Below are 21,681 nucleotides of genomic sequence, written 5' to 3'. Positions count from 1 at the left end.
CTGAGGGCAGGTGTACTGCTGGCTGAATGGACTGCAATCAGGAGTGAACCGCTGAATGCCAGGAAGGAAGTCACACTGACATTACATGCACAGAGAGAGAGTTGAACAGAGAAAACACAAGACACAGGGGAAGAGAGAAACCCTGGGAAACATGGAAAATAAATAGCCAGGGCCACAGTTATAGACTCTGCAATTTGGCACAATGTAAGTACACAGCTCAACAAAATATTTAACAATGGTCTAGTCATATTTTGATACTTTAGTGTGAATATTATATCTCAAAATCACCTGAAATACAACAAAAATAATAAGCAGCTATCACACATTTTGTGCTTTTATGAGCCGCTTAGATTATTGTGAACTGTGCAACATCCTAAGCTGCTGGGAAGCCACACTGGGAGTGGATGCTACAAATATGGCCTCCAGCTACACCTCTGTCCCCCTGTGTAGTGTTGTTCTACATGCACTGGTGATGTGTTTGAGCTCATGTGGTCAGTGAAGAAATGTAAGGGGATATGTGTCAGAAACTGGCCTTAATTTTCGAACACTATATCAACCATCTAAAATCCAACATGCTAGAAATATTTACACCGAATTTGTACACGATGAGGACATTTTTTATATATTGTCTCATCCACTCTGCCCTCTTCAACTCCCCTCAGACCTTATTCTAACTTGAGGTCCACTTACAGTAGCCAGAATAATGAATAATGGATTCCCAGTTTAACACAACTGATTTGTGAAGCACACTGTAAACTTATAACTTTAAGATTCAGTTTAGATCTGAAGTAGAAGCTGTGTATTTCACTGGTGTTTTCGTTTTCTGCATACAAAAAAAGAAAACACTGCTTTTATTATGCCCACAGAGGCAGTAGTTCATACTGGCACCTATGAAGCCTGCATCTTAATCACTCTCATCACCTATAAGTTACTAGTAGACCTGCTGGGCAGCTGGGACTTCGGTGCCCTGCTCAAGAGCAGCTCAGTGACAGTTGTTATAGAGCAGGATTTCATTCAGCTTATCTTTCCAGACATCTCCAGCAGGTTTAAAAATTGAACTATTTGATTCTCCCTGCAGGCCACGTGTGTCTGTCCGACTGTGTCTATTTCTTTATACTCTGTTTTCCCATTCTTTGCTTCTTGTCTCTGCTGTCTCTATTCTCCCCTCACCTCACCTCATCTGTCCTAACACCATATCTCTTTCTGCTGCTATGGCTACCAACGACATTTAACCAAGTGTTTTAGTGAGCTATGCTCCACTGTACCTCATTGGTACCCATCTAGGATATGCAGATGCAAACAAACACAGACCCTTAAAAAAGTCCTGCTGTAACATCTCCTGTTGGCGTCGTCTCTGGGTGACATTTTTGTGTGATAAGGCTCTTGTGTATATTTTGGCTCCTGTTGCAAAAAGTGACATTTTGTTCTGTTTATGAGAATTGAGTTTTCAGCTTTGTGAACAATGGACTTTATGTTGTTGGCTGCCTTTGTGCTTACATTATTTGTCTAGTTGCAGGTGCAGTTTTAAAGTAGGTGGTGTTACCTTTGTAACTGGGCCAATGTTTCAAGGCATGATCATTAAGACTTTTTTATACTTGTGTGTGTGTGTGTGTGTGTGTGTATGTGTAGAATATAATAATAATAGTAATATTAATATAATGTAATGGCAATCAATGATGAATAATAATGATGTAAACAGCAAGGGTTTAAAATTTAATTTTGCAAAATAACATGCATACTTTGAATTATATTCTGTAATTCTGTAACTCTGTAATTTCCCAGTTATGGGACTAATAAAGGATTATCTTATCTTATCTTACATTCAGTTCTTAAAGGTTTGGTGTTCTGTAAGCAGTTTCCCACCTGTTGGAGAAACGGTTGACTAATCACAACTTTATAGGACAGAAATATGATTATCATCATCCTTCATACCTAGCTAGTTAGCCCCTAGGTTCATTCAATAAAGTTAGTGGCAAAAAATGTGTGCAAAAAACAGTACAAAAAGACTGCAAGTGTGGATGGAATCAACTGGTTAGTATTAAAAAAGAAAAACATGAACCTTAGCCTGTACGAGGCTGAATAAATGAAGGGTGAGGAAATGAAATTGTCTAAAAAGCTGAAATTCACACAAGCACGCACCATTGACTTCCTGTAACCAGACATAGCAGACAAAGTATGAAGACAAGCGAAAGGCGATATTAAAATCTAAATGAAAGAGCATTTCAAGTGTATGTAGCTTCTGCATGCTGATGTATTTCCAGGTGAACAGGTGCACACTAAAACCGGGGGATGTCATCTAAAAGGGTTAAGAAGAAATTTTTCATTTCATGTGAAAGTATGAGCAATGTGAGCACCAACATGTGGACAATACATTCCCATCTGTTAAGGAGTCATCCTCCAAAGTGTCCAAAGATACACACACACACACACACACACACACACACACATCCATCTGTATTTTCCTCCTGTGGCACGGTGAGCTAATGGAGGTCTGGAACAGTGGACTGATAAAGCTGTCATACCGCCTCCCTCTCTGCTTCTTTCTTTCTCTACCACAGAGTGATAAATCAAGTCTCTCCAATGGCATCACCTTCACAGAGAGACTGCCGTCTGCTAACACATGCGTACCCGCAGATGTGCACACAACACACACACTATCGCCACAAATACATTAGATCTGTGCTCTTCTGCTCGGGCTTTGAGAGTGGCTATTCATAGCTTCTAAACACAATCCCCTCACCTACCCCTCTTTGTTTTATTCTGTCATGTAGGTTTCATTTTCTCACCCTCACCCTCTATCTCTCGCTCACACACACTGACACACTCGTGACTCCCTCTCAGATTAGACTGCATTCCCCTGGATCTAGTAGCAGTGCTTTTCTTGCTCCCAGGGGAAGCCTTCATTGGTGGCCTTGGTTGCTGTCACAAGAATAATGTCTGTTCTGGGAATAACCAGGTTTCCTTCAAGACAAAGATCATACAGTAAATATAAGGAAGACTTATTTCCTTGGGGGGAATTTCAGTGGTCAGAAAAGAGTAATGACCAAGAGCGTAATTACTACTAGAGGGCTCCTTTTCCACATGAGTACCTAACCTCTTCCTCTACTCTCTCTGTCTCTCTTTAAGGTCGCGGCTGATGGGAAGCTGTCTTTTTTTCTAAGGCTGCACCTTACTCTGTCTCCTGGGAAGTCTATATTTAATATAACCACTGTAGAAGTTTGATGAAAGGAAAAAGACCCACAGATGGCTGCAATCAGTTCACCCTTAATGTTTCTTTGTGGTCTGGTAGAAATTACAATAACAGAATTTGGAGGAGGATGACAAAGTTGAGTCGTTAATTGCGATGAATTGAAGATGAAGATGTTCACATTTTGGGCTTTTAAAACTCACTTTTGAACCCAGGACGTAAAAGCTTTGACCAACTGACCATTGCCTAAATCGTCTCCGAGCAGAGATTATCTGATCATAGTTTAGCTTTTATTTCTGATGCCCTACTTCTGTTAGATCAGGCTTTCATCTGTCTGACATCCTGTAGTCTGAATCCACCCTTAGAAATTGATGAAACAGTACATTTATCTAACATATGCTGCAAGCATTAGCATGTCTGGCTAACTTCAATATTGACTGAGCAATATTTCTAGGGCCAAGTTCAACACCATTTAATAACCTAATTAGTTTGTGGGGTTATAGATTAATGGATTACGAGTCACATCCACTGTGTAGTATTCATCATGTATGCAAAGCATGTAGGACACACTGAAAATCCGGGTTAGAGGGTTCTTGATTTTAAACCAAATCAGATAGAAATATTAAAAAAATGAGCCAGGGATGGCATTTTAATCCAACTCATGCTGCTAATATTATGAATAATACTTTAGTTACCTCAGTACAGGCACTGATATATGCTCATGTCATTATCCACCTGCTGACCATTTGCACTGTTTACCTCACCTACTTGCACTATGCTTCCACCCTGCACTACCTCACTTTTGTACTACCTCCAGAACCATATTTATTTTACTTATCTTATTTTATTCTTCTATTATATGTGTAACATGCCTCCTACTTGGCTAACTATAGCTGATGAAATCATTTGCCATTTCAGCCGACCTGCTCTCCCCTGTCTGAAATCATTGGAGCTGCTGTTTCAAAAATTTTGAGAAGTAAATCTGCAAAGTTATAACTGTAAACTGCATTAGATGCCATGCAGGAGAGGAAAGCTTGACAAGCGTGGCAACAGCTAGCGGGCCAGGGCTTAGTGTACAGTCAGCTGGAACATTTCAGCTCTCTGTATCACCTTTTCGTGTCAGTCACAAGCATCAAGAGGTCCAGCAGTAAGCTGCTCTAACAGAAATCTTTTCTCAGTGTGGCTGCAGTTTGTCTCATAAATTAATCAGTGCTCTTTTCAATATTTGAAGTACAAGCAACCAGTGCTTCCATCAAGGAAGGAAGGAAGGAACAGGAGAGGGAAGAAATTTTCCCACTAAGCCCTCCAGCTTCTGCTTTACAACTGACAGGGAAGTCTTTGATGCTGAGATGAAAAGTGACGACTTTCATGCCCAGAGAAGCTCACGTGTGAGGGACTAGGTGAAGTGAAACGGATGGTTCAGTGGTGACGAGCTCCATGGCAATGTGCTCACCAGGGAGGGGCTCAGCCCTCTGGAATATCATCAGCTTGATGCAGGATCAAATCTGATAACACAGGCTGAAATACATGCAGGAGCTGAAGGCAGCATCATACACTGCTCACTGAGTGAACTGATGCGGAAATGCATTTTAAATCAGAAGTACATGTTGTCTGCGTGACTGGTACAAAGTGTTGGCATACTGTTTATCAGACAATCTTGTGTTCAGATTCAACACGTTGTATGTAAAAACAGTGCTGTGTGACTGATCCATCTCCTCATTAAGGTCAATATTTAATCACATTTTGTAAGAGGCAAGGATGATTGGCAAAACATAATATCTGCTGTGCCAATTTTGTTAGCTGTGTGGCAAAAATAGTTAAAAACAGGAGACCTTGGAGCAATTGTTTGATGAGAATATATATTTATATATATAAAAAAACAAACTAGGTAATTAAACACAAATTGAATGTTTAAATGAAGGGAATATGATACGATGTTGAAAAAACATAGTTCATCATGAAAAAAAAAGACCTAAGAACATTTGATCAGGAGCAATAACATGGATAATAAGAGTTTTCTGTCTGACTGCTCAATTTAATTTGTTTTTTTACCCTAGAGTTTGATTCATTTACCTCAGTGCAGAACTCACTCTAACCTCATTTAAAACAAGTAACCTCAATAACAAGAGAACACAACATGTTTTCACACTTATGCTGTCCCTGTAGTCTGTCGGGAGCATGTAGATGATGATTAACCGCATGAGACTATCAGTGCAAAAAGTTCAAAGTGTCCACTCTGATGGGGAGCACTCAGAGCTAAGATGGCTAAAGACACAAAGTCAGTAGCTGCAACAGTTCAAATTATGCAAATTTCATAACCTGCCCGTGTTCATAAGAGTCTGTGTGATCCATCCCCATGAAGGCTAAAATTAAGGAATTTTGGACCGTACATTACATTATGACTCAATTAACCCACTAAATGACATGATGTAAAAAAATTTGCCGCAACGACCTCCTGTTTGTGGTTATTTGAATAAACACAAAGTCTTTATTAATGGTGCACATTCCCAAACAAATTTGCAAGTAAAATGTGACCTTTGTGGCCCCTGAGGCTCTGGGGCAATTGCAGACTTTGTCCAGTTGGTAATCAAGCCCAGGCAGACAGATTCACAATTTGCATCTTCATCCATTCGCTATATAAGATAAAGAGAGAAGCTGTGTTGGGGCAGGGCTACAGGTGCTCCAAAGAAGCTGAATTATGAACCACGACTGATATTTGAATCTGAAAACTGACACCAAAATGCTGCCCAGTGGTTTATAATTCAGTGAAATAAGACTCTGACTCTGAGGAATAATGTTTGTTTATTGCCAGTCTTTATAACTATGATGTAAGCAAAAACTACAACATTTACACTGCAAAATCATCTATCAGGAATATGCAGTCAAACATAATAGGCACAGTGTGTCACTGGATGGAGATGAATAATAAAAATTGGACTAATTGAAATTCTGACCCTGCACTAACACCCCTGCTGTGTCAGTAGTTGTCTCATTGAAGTGAATGACGGGATTTAATTTCCCCTGTTGTCTGTCTGGACATGGCCGAACTGTGGTGATCATCCCGGATGTGAGCAGGATCATGAAACAGGTTGGCTAACCCTGGCAGACCCATTAATAGCAAATGGCAAACAGCTTTTTCCTGCATGTTGCTTTGGAGTGAAAAGAATGTTTGTTGTCTGGATGAGAGCTCATCCGGTATTGATACCCTTGTGTCTAATATCTCTGAGCAAAACTCTGTATCCGCTGTCTGCGGGCAGCAATTGATCACGGCTCACTCTCTATCCAAGCTGAGCCATTTGTTAGGAAAACAATTTTTCTGTCATTGTGGATTCAATTGGAGTCATCCATCAAGCTGACAGCAGGTTTCCTGCACTAAATTAACAAAGTCAGGAATGCTGCTGAGGATTAACTGTTTTATCAAGTTACAGTGCACTCTGAATTTAAATCTTGCAGTCATCTGGTTGGGAATCAGCAGACTGATGGAAATCCACAGGACACACGCTACTCCTGCACTAAGCCCAGGCTGTTTAAACATTTGGAGACAGCTATTTTGGCAAATTGCATTGATTTTCCTCCAAAACCAATTTGAGGACTCAGCAGCATTGATGGCAGACAAAGCATTACCAAGATTGGCTGCCACTGTTAGGATGCTAATTACTTGAGGTGTCATTTGCTTCCCAACAGAAAGAGGGGGGAAATACTTATGTTTTTCCATTTTACCTCCTTTGTTTGTGGCTATCAACAAAAGAGAAGAGAGTGAAAGGAGAGAACACGTAATAAAATCTGTTAAGTCAATTTAATGTGCACCTGTTTGAACACTGGCTTCTCCTCAACATACTTTTCTTCATCTGGCTTGTTTTGAAATTACATTTCCAGATACTCGCTTTGGCAGCTTCTGTTCAGGCAGATGAAAAGGCAATAGCAGAAATGGAGTATGAGCTAAAAAAGCAATAATAAGAGACATCAATGAAGTACCACTGCCCCTAATTACTGCGTATCTGTCTCTGACTAACTTTATTTCCAGGTGTGAATGAAGTGCGCCACAGACCACAGCTCCTCCACCTTGACAGACATGGCAGTGCTGCCTTTTGATGCAATGTGTGCTTCATTTGAGACATGATGAATGCTGTCTCTCTCTCTTTTTCTCTTTCTCTCATGCATACGCAGCCATTTCACTTCATTTCTTGTCTTTCCTGGGTGGCTGCTCACTCTGTCTATCTTCTATTTGATTAATGGTACCATCTCTCGAGTGGCTGCTGTAATAAAGTCAAATGAGGTCTCGAATGGCTGAGGCTTTGTAGAATCAGCAGTGGGTAATTGAGGAGGTGGATATCTCAGGTGGAGGTCTGTGTCTGTTCTCTGTCCTCATGGCACTGAAATGGTGTTTCACTTTTCCCTTCGGTGAAGTTAGTGAAGTCAGTAATTGTGTAGAGTGGCCCTGCTTCACTGCACATTGTTGTGCATTTGGATGGTTGTGCTCGTGTCTGAGAGGTTGCAGAGCTGGTGGGATGGAAAAAAAAAACATGCCTCCTCCCTGAATGCATGAAAGTGTGCTTAGTTTGTCTCCTGAAGAGTACAGTGGCACAGGAGTGATAATTGAAATGTTGTAATCCACATTACCTTCTTGAACGAACACTGTTGTTCCTTTGTCAGGAAGACATGTTTGGCTTTCCAGGCTTAAATCTGTCAGAGGAATTTCCAAAGACATCTTGTCCGAAACCTGCCTGGTAATCCTATCTTCTTTCACCAGGCAAGATTTTACTCTTTTGTGTACATACTCAGCTTTATACAGGATTGTCTGTGATACCAAATAGGCTGTTTGGGATGTTAATGGTTAATAGGTACAGCAAAGCTTTCCATTCCTACTGGGAATATGGCTGACCAGTTGCCCCAACAACAGCCAGCCAAGAAAGCACAACACCACACACAATATGACCTCAAGATAGACTTCAGAAAGCAATCCACGAATGTGTCAGGTCTGACATTACAACCTGACTGACTGTTTATTGTTCTGTCGTGTCAGTGTTTGACAGCGCCAGTCAAAATCCCTGTGGTCACTCACACTGAAGACATTCAGAAACTCTTTCATGCCATGTGATGAGGTGTCCATATCTTCTCGTGGTGGATATTTTTAATAAGCCTTTTGTGAACCACTGTCATGGCCACAAAAGTTTACGTTATCTAGTAGGGCAGAGATTTTTGGGAGATTTTAGTTTATTTCTCTAAAGTTTTAAACCCCTTTGACGATACATTTCATTGGTCCTGAATTGACGGCTCTTGTAAAGGGAATGTTTTTGCTGCTATATTGCGGCCGTAATATCACTTTTGATGGGCCAAAGGCAAACTCACAAGATTTCATTTTGAGTGTATAATCAGAACAATCATGTCAAGCTAAGCAGAAACTAAAAGGCTAAATGTTTTAAAACAAGTACATCCAACACTTGGCCATCACAAATGTCCTGTCCAGTGACTCAGAGTTTCAAGACAACAGATGTTTGCCATATTACACTTAATGAGACAAACTCAGCAGGCACTAAAGTCCCAATCACCACTGTCCTCATTTGTTATCTCCAATACATCCTTTACACACAAAATGACAGCTGAAAAGAACGGAAACACACCTAACAGTGTATCATGTTTATTTCTCACACACTGCATTCCAGTGATTGCAGTTACTATACAGCCAGTACTTTGTTGTATATCCTAATTATAAGTACATTTAAATAATTCCCACAGTCATACCTCTTTGGCTCATTAGTCTGAAAGGGAGCAAAATGAACTGAAAACATTGATGACAAAGACTTGTCCCTCTGCTCTGTTGCCTAATTGGTATCTCTTTGGTGCTGCTGAGCTGAGGGTGTGTCACCAATTAAGGCAATTAAAATGAGAAAGGGAGAAAAGACGGGGGACTTATTCCAATAAGGTGTCACACTTTGTGAAACATCTCCCATGGAAGAACATCCTGTACTGGGCGAATCTGCAAAAGCCTGTACATTCAGGCATTCAGTCCAATTCCCATGATTTGTTCTTTACCTTGTTCAATAGCATGACAGATACCCTGTGGTTAAATTTAGTAAAAGGTTACATGTAAGTTTAATAAGAACGCAAATTAATGTATTAACTCTGGGTTTTCGACAGGACATGAACTTCTTACATGACCACTGAACATTTTCACTGGGCATAAATCAGAAGGTGCAGATTTATATGGATGTGGCTCCTAGGGACACTTGAATAAAAAAATAGCCCCTACTTTATGTTAAATAGAGTTTAACACTGACACTGTGGGCATCTGCATTTATCTCCTTTGGCAATGACTATATTGTTTTAATTTGTATTCATTACTTCCTTTCTCTGCCTCTCCATCTCCTTTAAATGTTTTTTTCTTTACATATAGAGCATAAGCTTCAACACTTGGCTGAAGCTTTAAATCTTAAAATGTCTGGTGTCTTGTGTTTGCACAAATGGAAATATTTTAGGTATGTTTTTATTGACCCAAGTTCGCCCAAAATTACTGTTTTCAACTCTAATTTAAAGTTCTTTGTCTGAACAACTTTTGGCTTCACAGCATGACCTTTATGTCATCCACAGCACAATGCGAGCTGTCCACCACAGATTTGACTCATTACATTGTACAAAGGGAAACGGACCTGACAGTACCTGACCTGCATGTGATCCTGAAGTGATTAGATGATGGGAGATGCGTTGAGTCAACCGTACTGTAACTCTTGTCCAATAATAAAAAAAAATTTGATCTGTCAGCTGTGTTCAATTTGAGTTTGATGCTTGGCATTCCTATATTTTTTCACTCTATTTTATATTACTTGCCATAAATGTTTGTTGTACATGTGCTAAATGACCAGCAAGTTTCTTTCTTTTAATATTTAATGTGGTGTCTTCTTTACAAGATAACCCAAGTTGCAAAATTTGGTAAGCATAAGTATCCATAAAGTGAGGTATTCTAACAATAGCAAGCAATATTCATCATCAGTAAGTGCCAGAGTTGAAGCCTTGCTTTCAGCAACCATCCGCCTTTATGCTTCCCAGAACATGCTGATGAACATTTGGTCCATTTTAATAGCAACTGATAATCACCACCTCCAATAGGCTTGCTAAAGGAATCCCCCACGGTGCTTTTACTTTCCTGCCTCCCACTCAACTCAGCCCCAGAGTGCAGTTTGTGGCCTGAAGATCAGTAAAAGCCACCAGGAGGCTAAATGCCCTGCTTTCTTTTATTCTTGATCACCATTTTAGACAAAAGCTGCGCAGAGGAATGGATTAGGTAACCTGTGGGTGAGAACCTGGCACTGAGACAAACCCGAACACTGGTGCAGCTGGAAGACATTTCACTGACCAACATACGACACACTGAATTTAAAGTGTGCACTTCGCAACATATTAAGGGTTGTGCCTCTTTTCTTGAGATTTTGTGCATGTACAGCATTCCAATCAAGATGGACAAGTAAAGATAATTGTTTATTACAGCAGAGGATGTGATAATTAAGTTATCAGTGAGCCTTTGGTGCTTGGACTCTACAGGGAGATTTTATATTTGAGGTCCACCTGCCCCTGACAGCAGCAAGATAAACCCACCAGTATAGCCGAAACACTGGTGGTGGCGGCTGACGCTGCTGAGGCTGATAGTAACACATAACACATAAAGTGTCAATTAGGAAATCAGCCTAATACCATATTAAAAACAAAGCCATATATGAACAAGATATAGAAAAACTTCATGCATTTATTTTCTGCAAGCTTTTGTAACGGTGTCTTCACAGGTCTTGGTAAATCAATCAGACAGCTGCTTGTCCTGAACACTTCTGTTGGGCTCCTGATTTCGCCGTCCTGAAATCAAGCTGTACTGGCTTCCTTTGTGTCAAAGATTGATTTTAAAATCCTATCACTTGACTATAAAGCAAGTAATATGCCTAAATACATCCCTGATTTACTTAACTTATGTTAAGATCAGTAACAGCTGTTTCCAGATATTTTTGTGTCAATAGAATTGAATTGTAAGTTTTGAGAAATATTTCAAGAGTTTTTGCAACAGATTGTTGCCTGACTAGTGGCCATTTTTCCTATCACGTCCTTAACAAGTCTGGAGTTTTGCAGGTCCTCATTGGCAGGTAGCTGATAGTAAACAACATTCTCAGGAATGTGAACAACATACAATACATTTCAACTGATCTGACTGATTTGAACCAAGACTAATTATAAATGTTGAGCCTCTCATTACCAGCAGAGGAATCTTCCTTTACTTGACAAGGCAGATGATGTTCTCCCTGTTTGATGGGGTCATGGATTGCAGTCCACAGGAAAATGAAAATCTTGGTCTTTTTCTTGGCAACTCGACTGCAAGTATAAATGAGCAAAAGAGTTGTACTGGAAGTGAATTCTTAACAAGAATTCAGCCGAAGGTGATGACAGCACCCCATGCTGAAGAGTCAGTCTCCTGTGCTTGAAGTCGTCATTCTTAATGACGAGGTCCACAAGAGCAACGTGATTTGCAAACACTAATAATTTCACTGATGAATGGCAGGGTGTAATCATTTCTGTGGTTGGAATTAAGGTGGTAAGCACGTTTAGTTGTGAGAAAAGATGGTGTAGGAGGTATGTGTCAAGTTCTAACTCAGTAAATTGCTTTCAGCCTGCCAGAAAATGCCAGAAGATTGATGGACGATGTACCATCAGACAATTTTCTATATCTCGGTTCTGAATCTGAAGTTCTCCTTACAGGCAAACTGCAGGCTGTTGAGCAATGAAGCTGAGACGTATTCAAAGTCAGGATACAACAAATAGGGCTTCATTATGTCTGAGATGTCTGAGCGGAGTGCTGCTGGCACAAAGTAACAGCAGAAACTTGCTCCGGATATCTTAAAAAGACATGTAATTTTTTACAATCTTTATATGCATCCCCTTAATGGGAAATACAACAGCTTTACCACACAACCCAATTCACTGTTTTGCAATCATTCCAAATAGAAAGCCCAACAATTTAGAAAACTTTTGGATATTAATAGCGATTGATTGAATTCAACAAAATGCCACAGCTCTGAAAAACTCTGCTCAGTTCTTACATGTTCGACATGCAAAGTTCCTTGTGTATTGTGACTTTATTCTGTGTGCCTTGTACGCCTATATGTGCATCATGCAAATGTACCAACTCCAACAATGGAAAAGGACATGAGCATTTACAGACTACAAACATATTGAATGGCTAGTAAAATATCACCTTCTTCACTGTTCAACACTAAGAAAAGTGTTGCTGAAAAATTCTGTGCATTTATCCCCTGTGTTGAATTTGACATTGAAAACGGGTTAAAAGCCACAATGTCATTGATTTGGGTGTGCAGACCCTTTCTGCTCCCTCTCTTTATCGCTTTCATTCTCTCTTTGTCCTTGAGTGCTCGAGTTTTTTTCTTCTCCTACAATAACATAACATACTACAACTTGTGCAAACTGAAAATCTTCCATAGATGTTGTGTCATGCTGCCCTCAAGCTCAATTCACTCTTCAACCTTTTTGCCCTTCTCCCTCACTTGAAACCTCTCATTTTTCTGTGTTAATCAGCGGTGAATTTTCCAGCCTCTCAGTCAGGCTGTTGTACAGAGTGAATCAATGAGGGGGCTCTTCTTTACTGTAGATCCCTCTGGTAGAGTGCTCTTCTGGAAGGTCTCCAGCACAATCTCACTCTCAAGATGTTTGATTATTTACAATGGCCCTTGGCCCTGGATACAAACTTCTGAGCTTCAAGTTACTTGAATGCTTTTGTGCTTTTACTTGGACCCTTGTTTAGGTTGGAACAGTTGCAGGTGTATTCATTCGTACAGTATAATAAGGTGAATATTGTACTGCAGCGTGAATTATGAACATTCAGTCCAGTGTGAAATATCTCAGGAACCTCTTGAGGGGTTGGGTTTACATTTTGTGCAATGATTGCCACAGAATGAATCCTGCTGACTTTGGTTATGCTGTGACTCTCCCTTTGGTACCATAAGGTGGAGATTTGTGTTTTTTAGTGAAAGTCTCACCAACTTTTGTATGAACTGCCATGCAGTTTGGTTCAGATATTTTTATGTCTCACTCAGGATAAACTATAATAACCTTGGTGATCCTGTGATATTTCATCTAGTGCAAAATTTCCCTTTGTCCACTACTTTCTCCACACTGTGACTCAATAACCTGCAAAACAAATCACATTCCTGTTGTTCTCAGCTGTTGTTTGTATTTGACAGTAATTAGCCCATCTTAGCATAAAGGAGATTGTGAAAATGGTAAACATTATACTTGCTTAGTATCAGCATGTTAGCATTGTCACAGTGAGACTTCATCAAGCTGAAGTCAGCTCATAGCACCACTATGTCTAAGTACAGCCCCAAAGAGCTGCTAGTATGGCTGTAGGCTCTTATTCTTGCTAATTGTAAGCTGGAAAGAGAACTGAGAATAGATTGAAAAATTGCCCAGTAGTTACACACTTTCAATCCTCTCTCCTTTTCTTGTCCATCTCATATCCCCGTTGGCAAAATTAATTTAGCTGTTCCTTATTCACAGCAGCTTTGTTAGTTAGCTTTAGTCTTTGACTCCCTGAAGACTTCTGTAATTGCAGGTTCTTACCACTGTGAATAAAAAGTGTGTGCATGTGTGTGTGTACGCTTATTCTTGTAGCTGTTAAGACAAAAACCTGTTTACACAGTCACATTGTGAGGACTCGCCTTACTTATCGGGACAAAAAGCAAGTCTCCACAATGTAAATCACTAAATATTAGGGAAGACTTGCTTTAAGGTTAATTTGAGGTTAGGATTAGGATCAGGCAAGTAATGTTTATTGTTATGGGCAGATGTTGGTTAATCCTCCAGGAAATTAATGTAAGTCTATGTAACGTCCCCGAAAGTGATGGAAACACAACTTTGTGTGTGTGTGTGTGTGTGTGTGTGTGTGTGGGCACTTTAACATAGAACCCTCCTCTGTTTAAAATCAGAGACTCAAAAGCGCCCCTGCATGTACCCTGTGGGTCTTTGAAGCATTGTGTTAATTGATAGGTTATATTATGCATGCACCACTGCTTTGACTCTTCCAAGAAAAAAAGAAAGAAAGAAATTTTCTTTTCAGGCATTTTAAGTTATTGCAGGAAGAGCTTTCTAATTTACCCAGGTGCAGTTCAAAGAATAAAACTAACCTAACGCATTTATTAGATTATGCTTTCAGGTTTACAGTAATATGATGGAGCAGTATCTTTTATTTGTGGCACCCTCAGGAGGTCTGTTCTCCATCACTAAGGGAAATTAGAAATCAAGTCTGAGTGTGAGTCTTTTTTCTGTTGTTGTTTTTTTGCTGTTGCAAATCAATAGCAAGGTGCAAATGAGATCTTATTCAATCGTTTTCATCTCCTCCTTCCAATATATTCTTGAGCGACAAGATGGGTGGGACTCCTGGCATGCACAGGCATACAAGATGGATCAAATCCAGCAGTAGACAAATTGCAGTTTAACATCAACTAATTTGTTTTTGTGTCTGTGAGTTATCTAAAAATAATACACTTACAAAATATGGTTTTTTACAATCATGGCCACAGAGAGTGAAAGGATGTTTCACAAATGAAAATAAACTGAATAGATTGTTGTTGGTTTGGAAATGTGCAAGTGAGCAAACATCAGCTTTTAGGACTTTTTGATGCTCACATTTCACCATTTATACACATACAGTGTTAAAGCTTATGTGCATGAAAGAGTATTATTAATCAACATAGACCTTATAGCACTGAGGAATTTATCAGCCAACTAATGACCAGTAAACATGGAGTTTGAAAGACAGAATGTTTGAAAGCCTGTGGCTAAACACTGTGCTGTTCATGTAGTTATTGCTGCGTTGCGCTGCAGCTTCTGTGTAGCCACAGCTTGTCAGCACAGCTCGGGTTCACTTGTGTAATCCAAACTATTTTGTTCGTTGATTTTCACTTTTCATTGAACTTAAGAGAACAGGCTATTTCTGGGAAGTCCAGAGAGGGAATTGATTCGGTTACAGGAGGTGAAGGAAGGAATGAGCTGAGAAGGATGTAGATATGTAGGAATTTGTCTTCAGAAGGCTACACTGCTGGATTGAAAGCTGATGGGGTGCCAGTGTGAGTGTGTAAGAACTTGGGTAATAAAAAACACTCACTGTTTCCTGCTTGACTCACACTTTCAACCGGGATGGTTTCCCCACCTGAAGATCGATGGGGACTTTTACTGAATGGATCTCCATCAGCCTCTTAAAACACACTCACCTCTGCACATAGAGTAGAAAGCATTTATACACACAGCTGGGGAGCACTTTATCCAGTCTTTTCATCTGTGAATCTGTCAATCTTTCGTGGAAGTTGATGGAAAGAAATCCTAACTGCAGTACGTTACGTGCAACTATGTTGTTTGGAGACAGCAATTACCTGGAAATTACTAGTGAGCTTTGACTGAAATCTTTCAGTTCTCCTTCAAGACATTCATATTCAGCTTGACACTGGTGCATATTACTGGTGCATATCAGGGCATGATGCACCTTGTGTATTTTTAGTTTAAAACTAAAAAGAAAACCTTGGTTGAGGTTAGCAAAAAGATCACGGTTTTATTAAAAATTGTATTAGTTGACATATCTCGGCACATTTCATCTCTGATCTTTCCCTAAACATAAATACTTGAAGTTGGCTAGTTTAATCATGCATGCCAAGAACAGATACTGTGGCAAAAAACAACTAGAATGTGTTCACACTTAATGTTTTGCGTATATATATTTGTATGTATAAAACACAAGTAACTGATTACACACAGATTTATTAGGAGACAGGACAGCCCTTTCCAAAATTAATGGAATGTCTGCCATTATTAAGGTATGTGTTTATAGGCACATCAATAAAACCAACCCGTGACTGCAGTCTATTGGGCAGGTGCATGGGTCATACCAGCATGCAATGGGATTCCTGCATTGATAAGACATCAATATTATATGGTGACAATTTTACTTTAAAGAAAGGTGGAAAATTACATTTTCCCAAAGTTGTGCAACTGCTCTCCCACCAGAACTTGAATAAAATATGCATGGCAGAAGTTATAAGGAAGAATGGACATACAACACTTACAAATTCATTTAAGCATCCTAGTTGGCTCTGCAGACTATTAGCAAATGTGAATAGCTTGCAGGTGAAAGTGTGTAAAGTTCAGACTTTAAAGCCTGCAGTTCACTGATCATCCCTGCACTGTGGGACAAAGGCCCAGTGACTCCCTATGCAGTCCCACTTTCCAACTAATAGGCCACATTTCTCTTACTTTGACACACAACTGAAGAATGAGATAAATAACACACATAAAGAATGATCACGATAAACTTCACTATCCTCAGGTAGGCCAATGAGATAATGGCTTGGAGGATCTCATATGTCGACGTTACACATACAGATAAATGCAATATATGTTCTGGAGAGGCATGGGGGATGTTTTATTGATAATGTTATAGACCTTAAATGGCAGCATATTTTATATGGTAAAGCTCTATACATTTCTCACCCTGACAAAGGGTTGGATGGATTTTGTTTAGATACAATTATTAACTCAGTTCAAGCTATAAGACCAGCATGGTATTAGGACAGGAATTCACTTAGAGGCAAGACTATTCAGTACTTTGTAGACAAGAAAACAAGCTTTTTAACTTAGTTCTATAAATGGTGCCAGTGGGAGGGGAGAGTTGGAGTAATGTAGTTTTATCTTTCTTGATAATGTAAAAAGCCTTGGCAACACAATTCTGGAGACAGAATTAGAATGTCTGAACGACTGAGTTGCAGTAGCATAATAAAGGGGTTGGATAAAAGTGTTGACAACTTTCTCCAAGTGGAAACAGCACAGAGTCTACTGAAGCTGATTTTACCTGATATCTTTTTAAATCCAACTTCAATGCGGAATCTAATTTCATTGACAGATTTTTCCTTGTAGTTTGAAGTAAGAGCAGGCAGTCACACCAGCTTTTTAGACAACAGAAAATCTACTACTAATGGAACTGGCTCACTTAATTTATCCACACAGAGTGAAATCACACCACTGACCAACGAGCCAGCCTTTTCAACAGTGTTGATCCTTGAGGGGATGGTGAAACAGAGAATCCAAAATGAACAAAGCTGTCTTAGCATAACTTTACCTTATTAGCTGCATTACAAAACCACTTAAATAAGTATAAACTGCTCCACAAAAGACTAATGGCTTGCTGAAAGCAATTAGGCAGGAGTTGATGGTAAAAGTAAGCCATCTGAATTAAGTTTTTGAACTTAGATTACTGAACCCGCTGTCGACCAAACTACCTAGCTTGCTAACTTGGCAGATAGCAGTTGGTGGTTTGAGACTTTGGGGACCTTGAAACCTTGAATTACAGGGTGTACTGTTCTGAGCATAAGATGCTAGAGGGCAATTTTTAATTTTAGCTAGCATGTTAACTCACAGATTTTGGAACCATATGAACAGCACAAATCACATAAAATCTGATCTTTTTAATACAAGAGGTTTCAGTCTTATATCTCATTGTTATCATCCGTTAACAAGGAGATAACAAGGAGATAATGAGGAGGTAACAGCTTCTTTTGCCTATGAGGGTTAGTTCAGGATCAGTTCTGTGATCAGTTCACAATAGAATCTCACATTGGTCACATTTGAAAAATTATTTGAAAAGGCCAGACAAAAAACAAAAATCAGATCTGAGTAATAAACAGAAATGGAGCATTAAGGATTACAACATGAGGTCAGACTTATTCTCTTTCATCCTTGTGTCGTAACTATGTTTTTTGAGAAATAATAGTTGGAATTATGGTTATAAATTTGGGTGTCATTAAAAAACTGTTACAAGAAACATTTTCTTTTCAGATCATTTACAGGTAGCTTTACCACCACAACTTCTCATACAGCCTCTCGTTTGTTCTAATCTATGAACTCCATTTCATGGGCATTACAATTCAATTCCACCTGTCACCTTGAGCGGGATAACAGTATGAGGAGATTTGGTCTTATTTGACAGCCTGCCTGCACTTGAAATACCCAAACACAGAAATAGATACACACTGTAGAGACATTACTAAGACACAGGCTACATCTCCTCTTGTATTAAACAACAGAATAGTGTTAATTGAGACAGTAACAGGAAAGAAAAGAGAAAAAAAAAGCTGACCACGAAATGCAGAGAGAAGAAAAAACACTGAAGAGGCTTCAAAGAAATTAGCCAGACCCCCTGCTCTCAATTTGAGTCAAGTTTAATAAGCACAACAAGGGGGCTGAGTTTTTGATGGCCTTTCTGATTCTCAAATCAAATCATCTCCTCTTTGCCATCTCTTCTTCCTTTTGAAATTGAGAGATGTGAAAGATGTGAATAATCACATAACCTCAGCTCTGCAATAGATGATAATATGCAGGGATGTTGTATTCAGTCTACAGCTTCACTCTAGTACAGAAACCAAGAGATAAGAATAAACCCTTATAGAATGATCTGGAAAAAGAACAAAGAAATACATATACAATTACACGTTTCCAAAAGAGTTATTTTGTTATTCTGAGTTATTTTGGATTTCTGCCTTTGTTGACGTGATTCCCCATGTATTCAGTATTGGACCTTGCAGGACAAGCATGATCAAAACAAATTTCATATGATCTTACAATAAAGAAAAATGTTTTAATGTAGACTAGAAGATGCTGTAACAAGATGAGGTTAAAGCCTTCTGCCTCACTGTGTTGAACACACACACATGCATTCACTCATGAATATGAAGTGGCCATATAACATGTTTGCAAGCTTCAAGAACGGGTAAACCTTCCTTGAAACGCTCAGTGTCTGTTTCAAGAACAGTGAAAAAAATTAAATCTTCATAGTGGACTTAACACATTATATTAAAGAACTTATCAGCTATTATAGATTTTTTTTTTTACATTGCGGGCAGTTATATCTACTTTCCCCAGAGTAATATAGAATAAATAAATTTATTGATTAAAAAAGACTTGAGACTTCCTGTAAATGTTAAGAAATTTCAAGTATGAGTTAAATCAATATGCATTTTTGTTTCTGAGTGTAAGGAGGACCAAATCACAGTTGGAAAGTGAACTTGCTTTTGTCCTTGCAGTGGTCTTTGTTTATCACTTTAGACCACCATGAGTGGACAAACAGAAGATTTGTTTCCTTTCATTTCTGTGAGACTCTTAATGTTTTCTCTCTTTGCTCCACAGTGGGATCCCAGGGAAGAAATGTGGCACTATCATCTTGTCTGCAGAGGAGCTGAGCAATTGTCGAGTGAGTAAACCATGATAATCTCCCCTGCCAAAAACACGTTAGCAGGTAAACATCTACAAGCAAAGTCTGGTTTAACAGACCACAGATAAAGTGAATTGAGAAGTATGGAAGCTTAGAAGGGCAAATGAAGAGCATGCACACAGCAAACAACAACGCAAGCTTCATGTTGACTTTATTTAGCCCACTTTAAGAAGGAATCCCACAACAATCAAAGAGCTAAAAAAAGTCAGTGCTCAGTCCATCTGTCCATTAAAAAAGTGCCTTGTTTACTTCTTTTTTTGTCAGATACTCAATCATTAAAACAATTTAACACCATATGTGTTTGTAAGGGTTATTTTTCTATTATCATTATTATTATTGTTCACTGTTCACATGTAACATACAACGTATGTATACACAGCTGTGGTGTAACCCCTAACACCCTAATAACAGTTAGCAGAACATTTAAAAATATATATATTTTAATATTATTGAGTATTTTTGGAAGAAAGCTAAATTTAAAAAGTGACTAATTACCCGATGGTCACTAAGACTAGCTTTGTGGCAGACCCTGACATCTCATTCTCTTGGGCCTCCATAGACATCAACATCTAAATAGCAGCTGCAAAGGCAATAGGTCCTCCACCTCATATGATTCTTCTGTGGAGACAAGTACTGAGAGTTTTTTAGAGACATCAGTATTGATCTTCAGTGATCCATATCAAATAAAAGTATTGTTTTGCTATCATATATCTACCTACCTAACTAACTACAGCACCAGTCACACTTACAGACCTGAAACGCACACCTCTGAGAAAATAACGGGCAGGACAGCTGCTCTCACTCTGCAGAGTGTCCCCCCTGCCTAATGAAATGGCACAAGAACATGGTGGGGTGAATGCTGACAGCCCCCTCAGCCAACACTGTGCTGTACAGCTATGGATGCTTCACTGGGTTCCCAGCACACACATAAGGAGAAAGAAATAATGGCTCAATGAAAATGAACAAGCAAACCAGCAGTGAGAAGATGGAGAGACAGATGAGTGTGTGTATGAGTGTGTGTGTGTGTGTGTGATAGACAGAGAGAGAAAGAGCATGAGTGACAGTCTGACAGACAGAAACAGACACGAACACACTAAAGTGAATCAATAGAGGATTATTTCACATCCGGCATGTAGCAGCTCTTAGCCAGAAGAGCAGCAAGGCTGATGATAGTGTGAGACTGAGGAGAGGTTAATTAAAATGCAGGCCTGCCTGACCTTGTATCGTGTGGGAGACTCACACACACACTTATAGATACTTTCTCTTTGATAGGCTTGTTCACAACCCACTTTGACACATTTTCATAGACAAACACTCCTACATTAACATTGTTGCATTTGATGTCACCCGCACATCCTGGAATACTAAACAAGAGGGACTGTTGTTGTTGTCAGTAAAAAATATATATACATATATAATATGACCACTTGTGTGACGGAGGTTAGGGATGAACATACAGAAAAACAGCACCCAACTCTGCAGTTTCCATCGGCACAGAGCTTTATGGCATCTTTCAGCTCAGCTCAAGTCATATTTCTTTGGACTGCTCTCAACACGCGATCATAGACAGCTGGTTTCAGCGTGAAAACTCTAAAACCGACTGTATGCTACCTGCCTAATCACCAATCAACCGACAGATGCCGACGTTGTTCCTGGCAGATGTGTAAAGAAGAACCTATTTGCTAGCAAGTTCGTCATATTAGCCTGTAAGGTGACACATTGTGTGGTGTGCAGTTTGTCTTTCTGTATAGAGCTCACCAATGCAGTTTGAAAGGAGACCTCACAAGCAACCATAGCTGGTGCTTTTTCAGTTGCTCCAGTGTTTTATATGTTATTAATCTTAGATGACTAAAGGATGAACAATCTTTATTATCCACTCCTCTCAAGGGAAAAAATGTAACTGAATGTTAAACTCATCATCAGAGTTAACTATTAAGTAACAACTGCACTAAAGCTCAAATACTGCAGTAACTTAAGTTAGAAACGCAGCTCAGTTCTGTTTAAAGAAATGTGGTTCTAGAAGATAACAAAATCCAACTTGCCAACAACACAGCTGAAAAAGGGAAAATTATTATTTCTTATTCAGGGTTCAACTTTAATGCTTTGTTTTTTTCCCCACTTAAATCTACTTGCCCAAAGATTGTTTGTTATGTTTACTTGACCCAATACAAATAATAATGGTAATAGTAAA

General features: G+C 39.3%; 1 protein-coding gene across 4 annotated transcripts in view; it reads left to right on the top strand.

Annotated features, from left to right (window-relative positions):
- cpne5b (copine Vb) overlaps positions 1-21,681 on the top strand; it is a 108,376-nt gene that overhangs the window by 48,421 nt on the left and 38,274 nt on the right. For 3 of the 4 annotated variants that reach the window (XM_046384236.1, XM_046384235.1, XM_046384237.1), the window contains one exon: positions 19,406-19,469. In XM_046384236.1, coding sequence (XP_046240192.1) covers positions 19,406-19,469 — 64 coding nt within the window. Of the gene's footprint in view, positions 1-9,775; positions 9,941-19,405; positions 19,470-21,681 lie in introns of those variants that run through there. The other variant, XM_046384238.1, reaches the window with a different exon arrangement.

The sequence above is a fragment of the Scatophagus argus genome, chromosome 3 (assembly GCF_020382885.2).
Source record: "Scatophagus argus isolate fScaArg1 chromosome 3, fScaArg1.pri, whole genome shotgun sequence".
Taxonomy (NCBI): Eukaryota; Metazoa; Chordata; class Actinopteri; family Scatophagidae; genus Scatophagus; species Scatophagus argus.
Note: the sequence above shows the minus strand (reverse complement) of the source record. Positions and strands in the feature narration are given on the sequence as shown.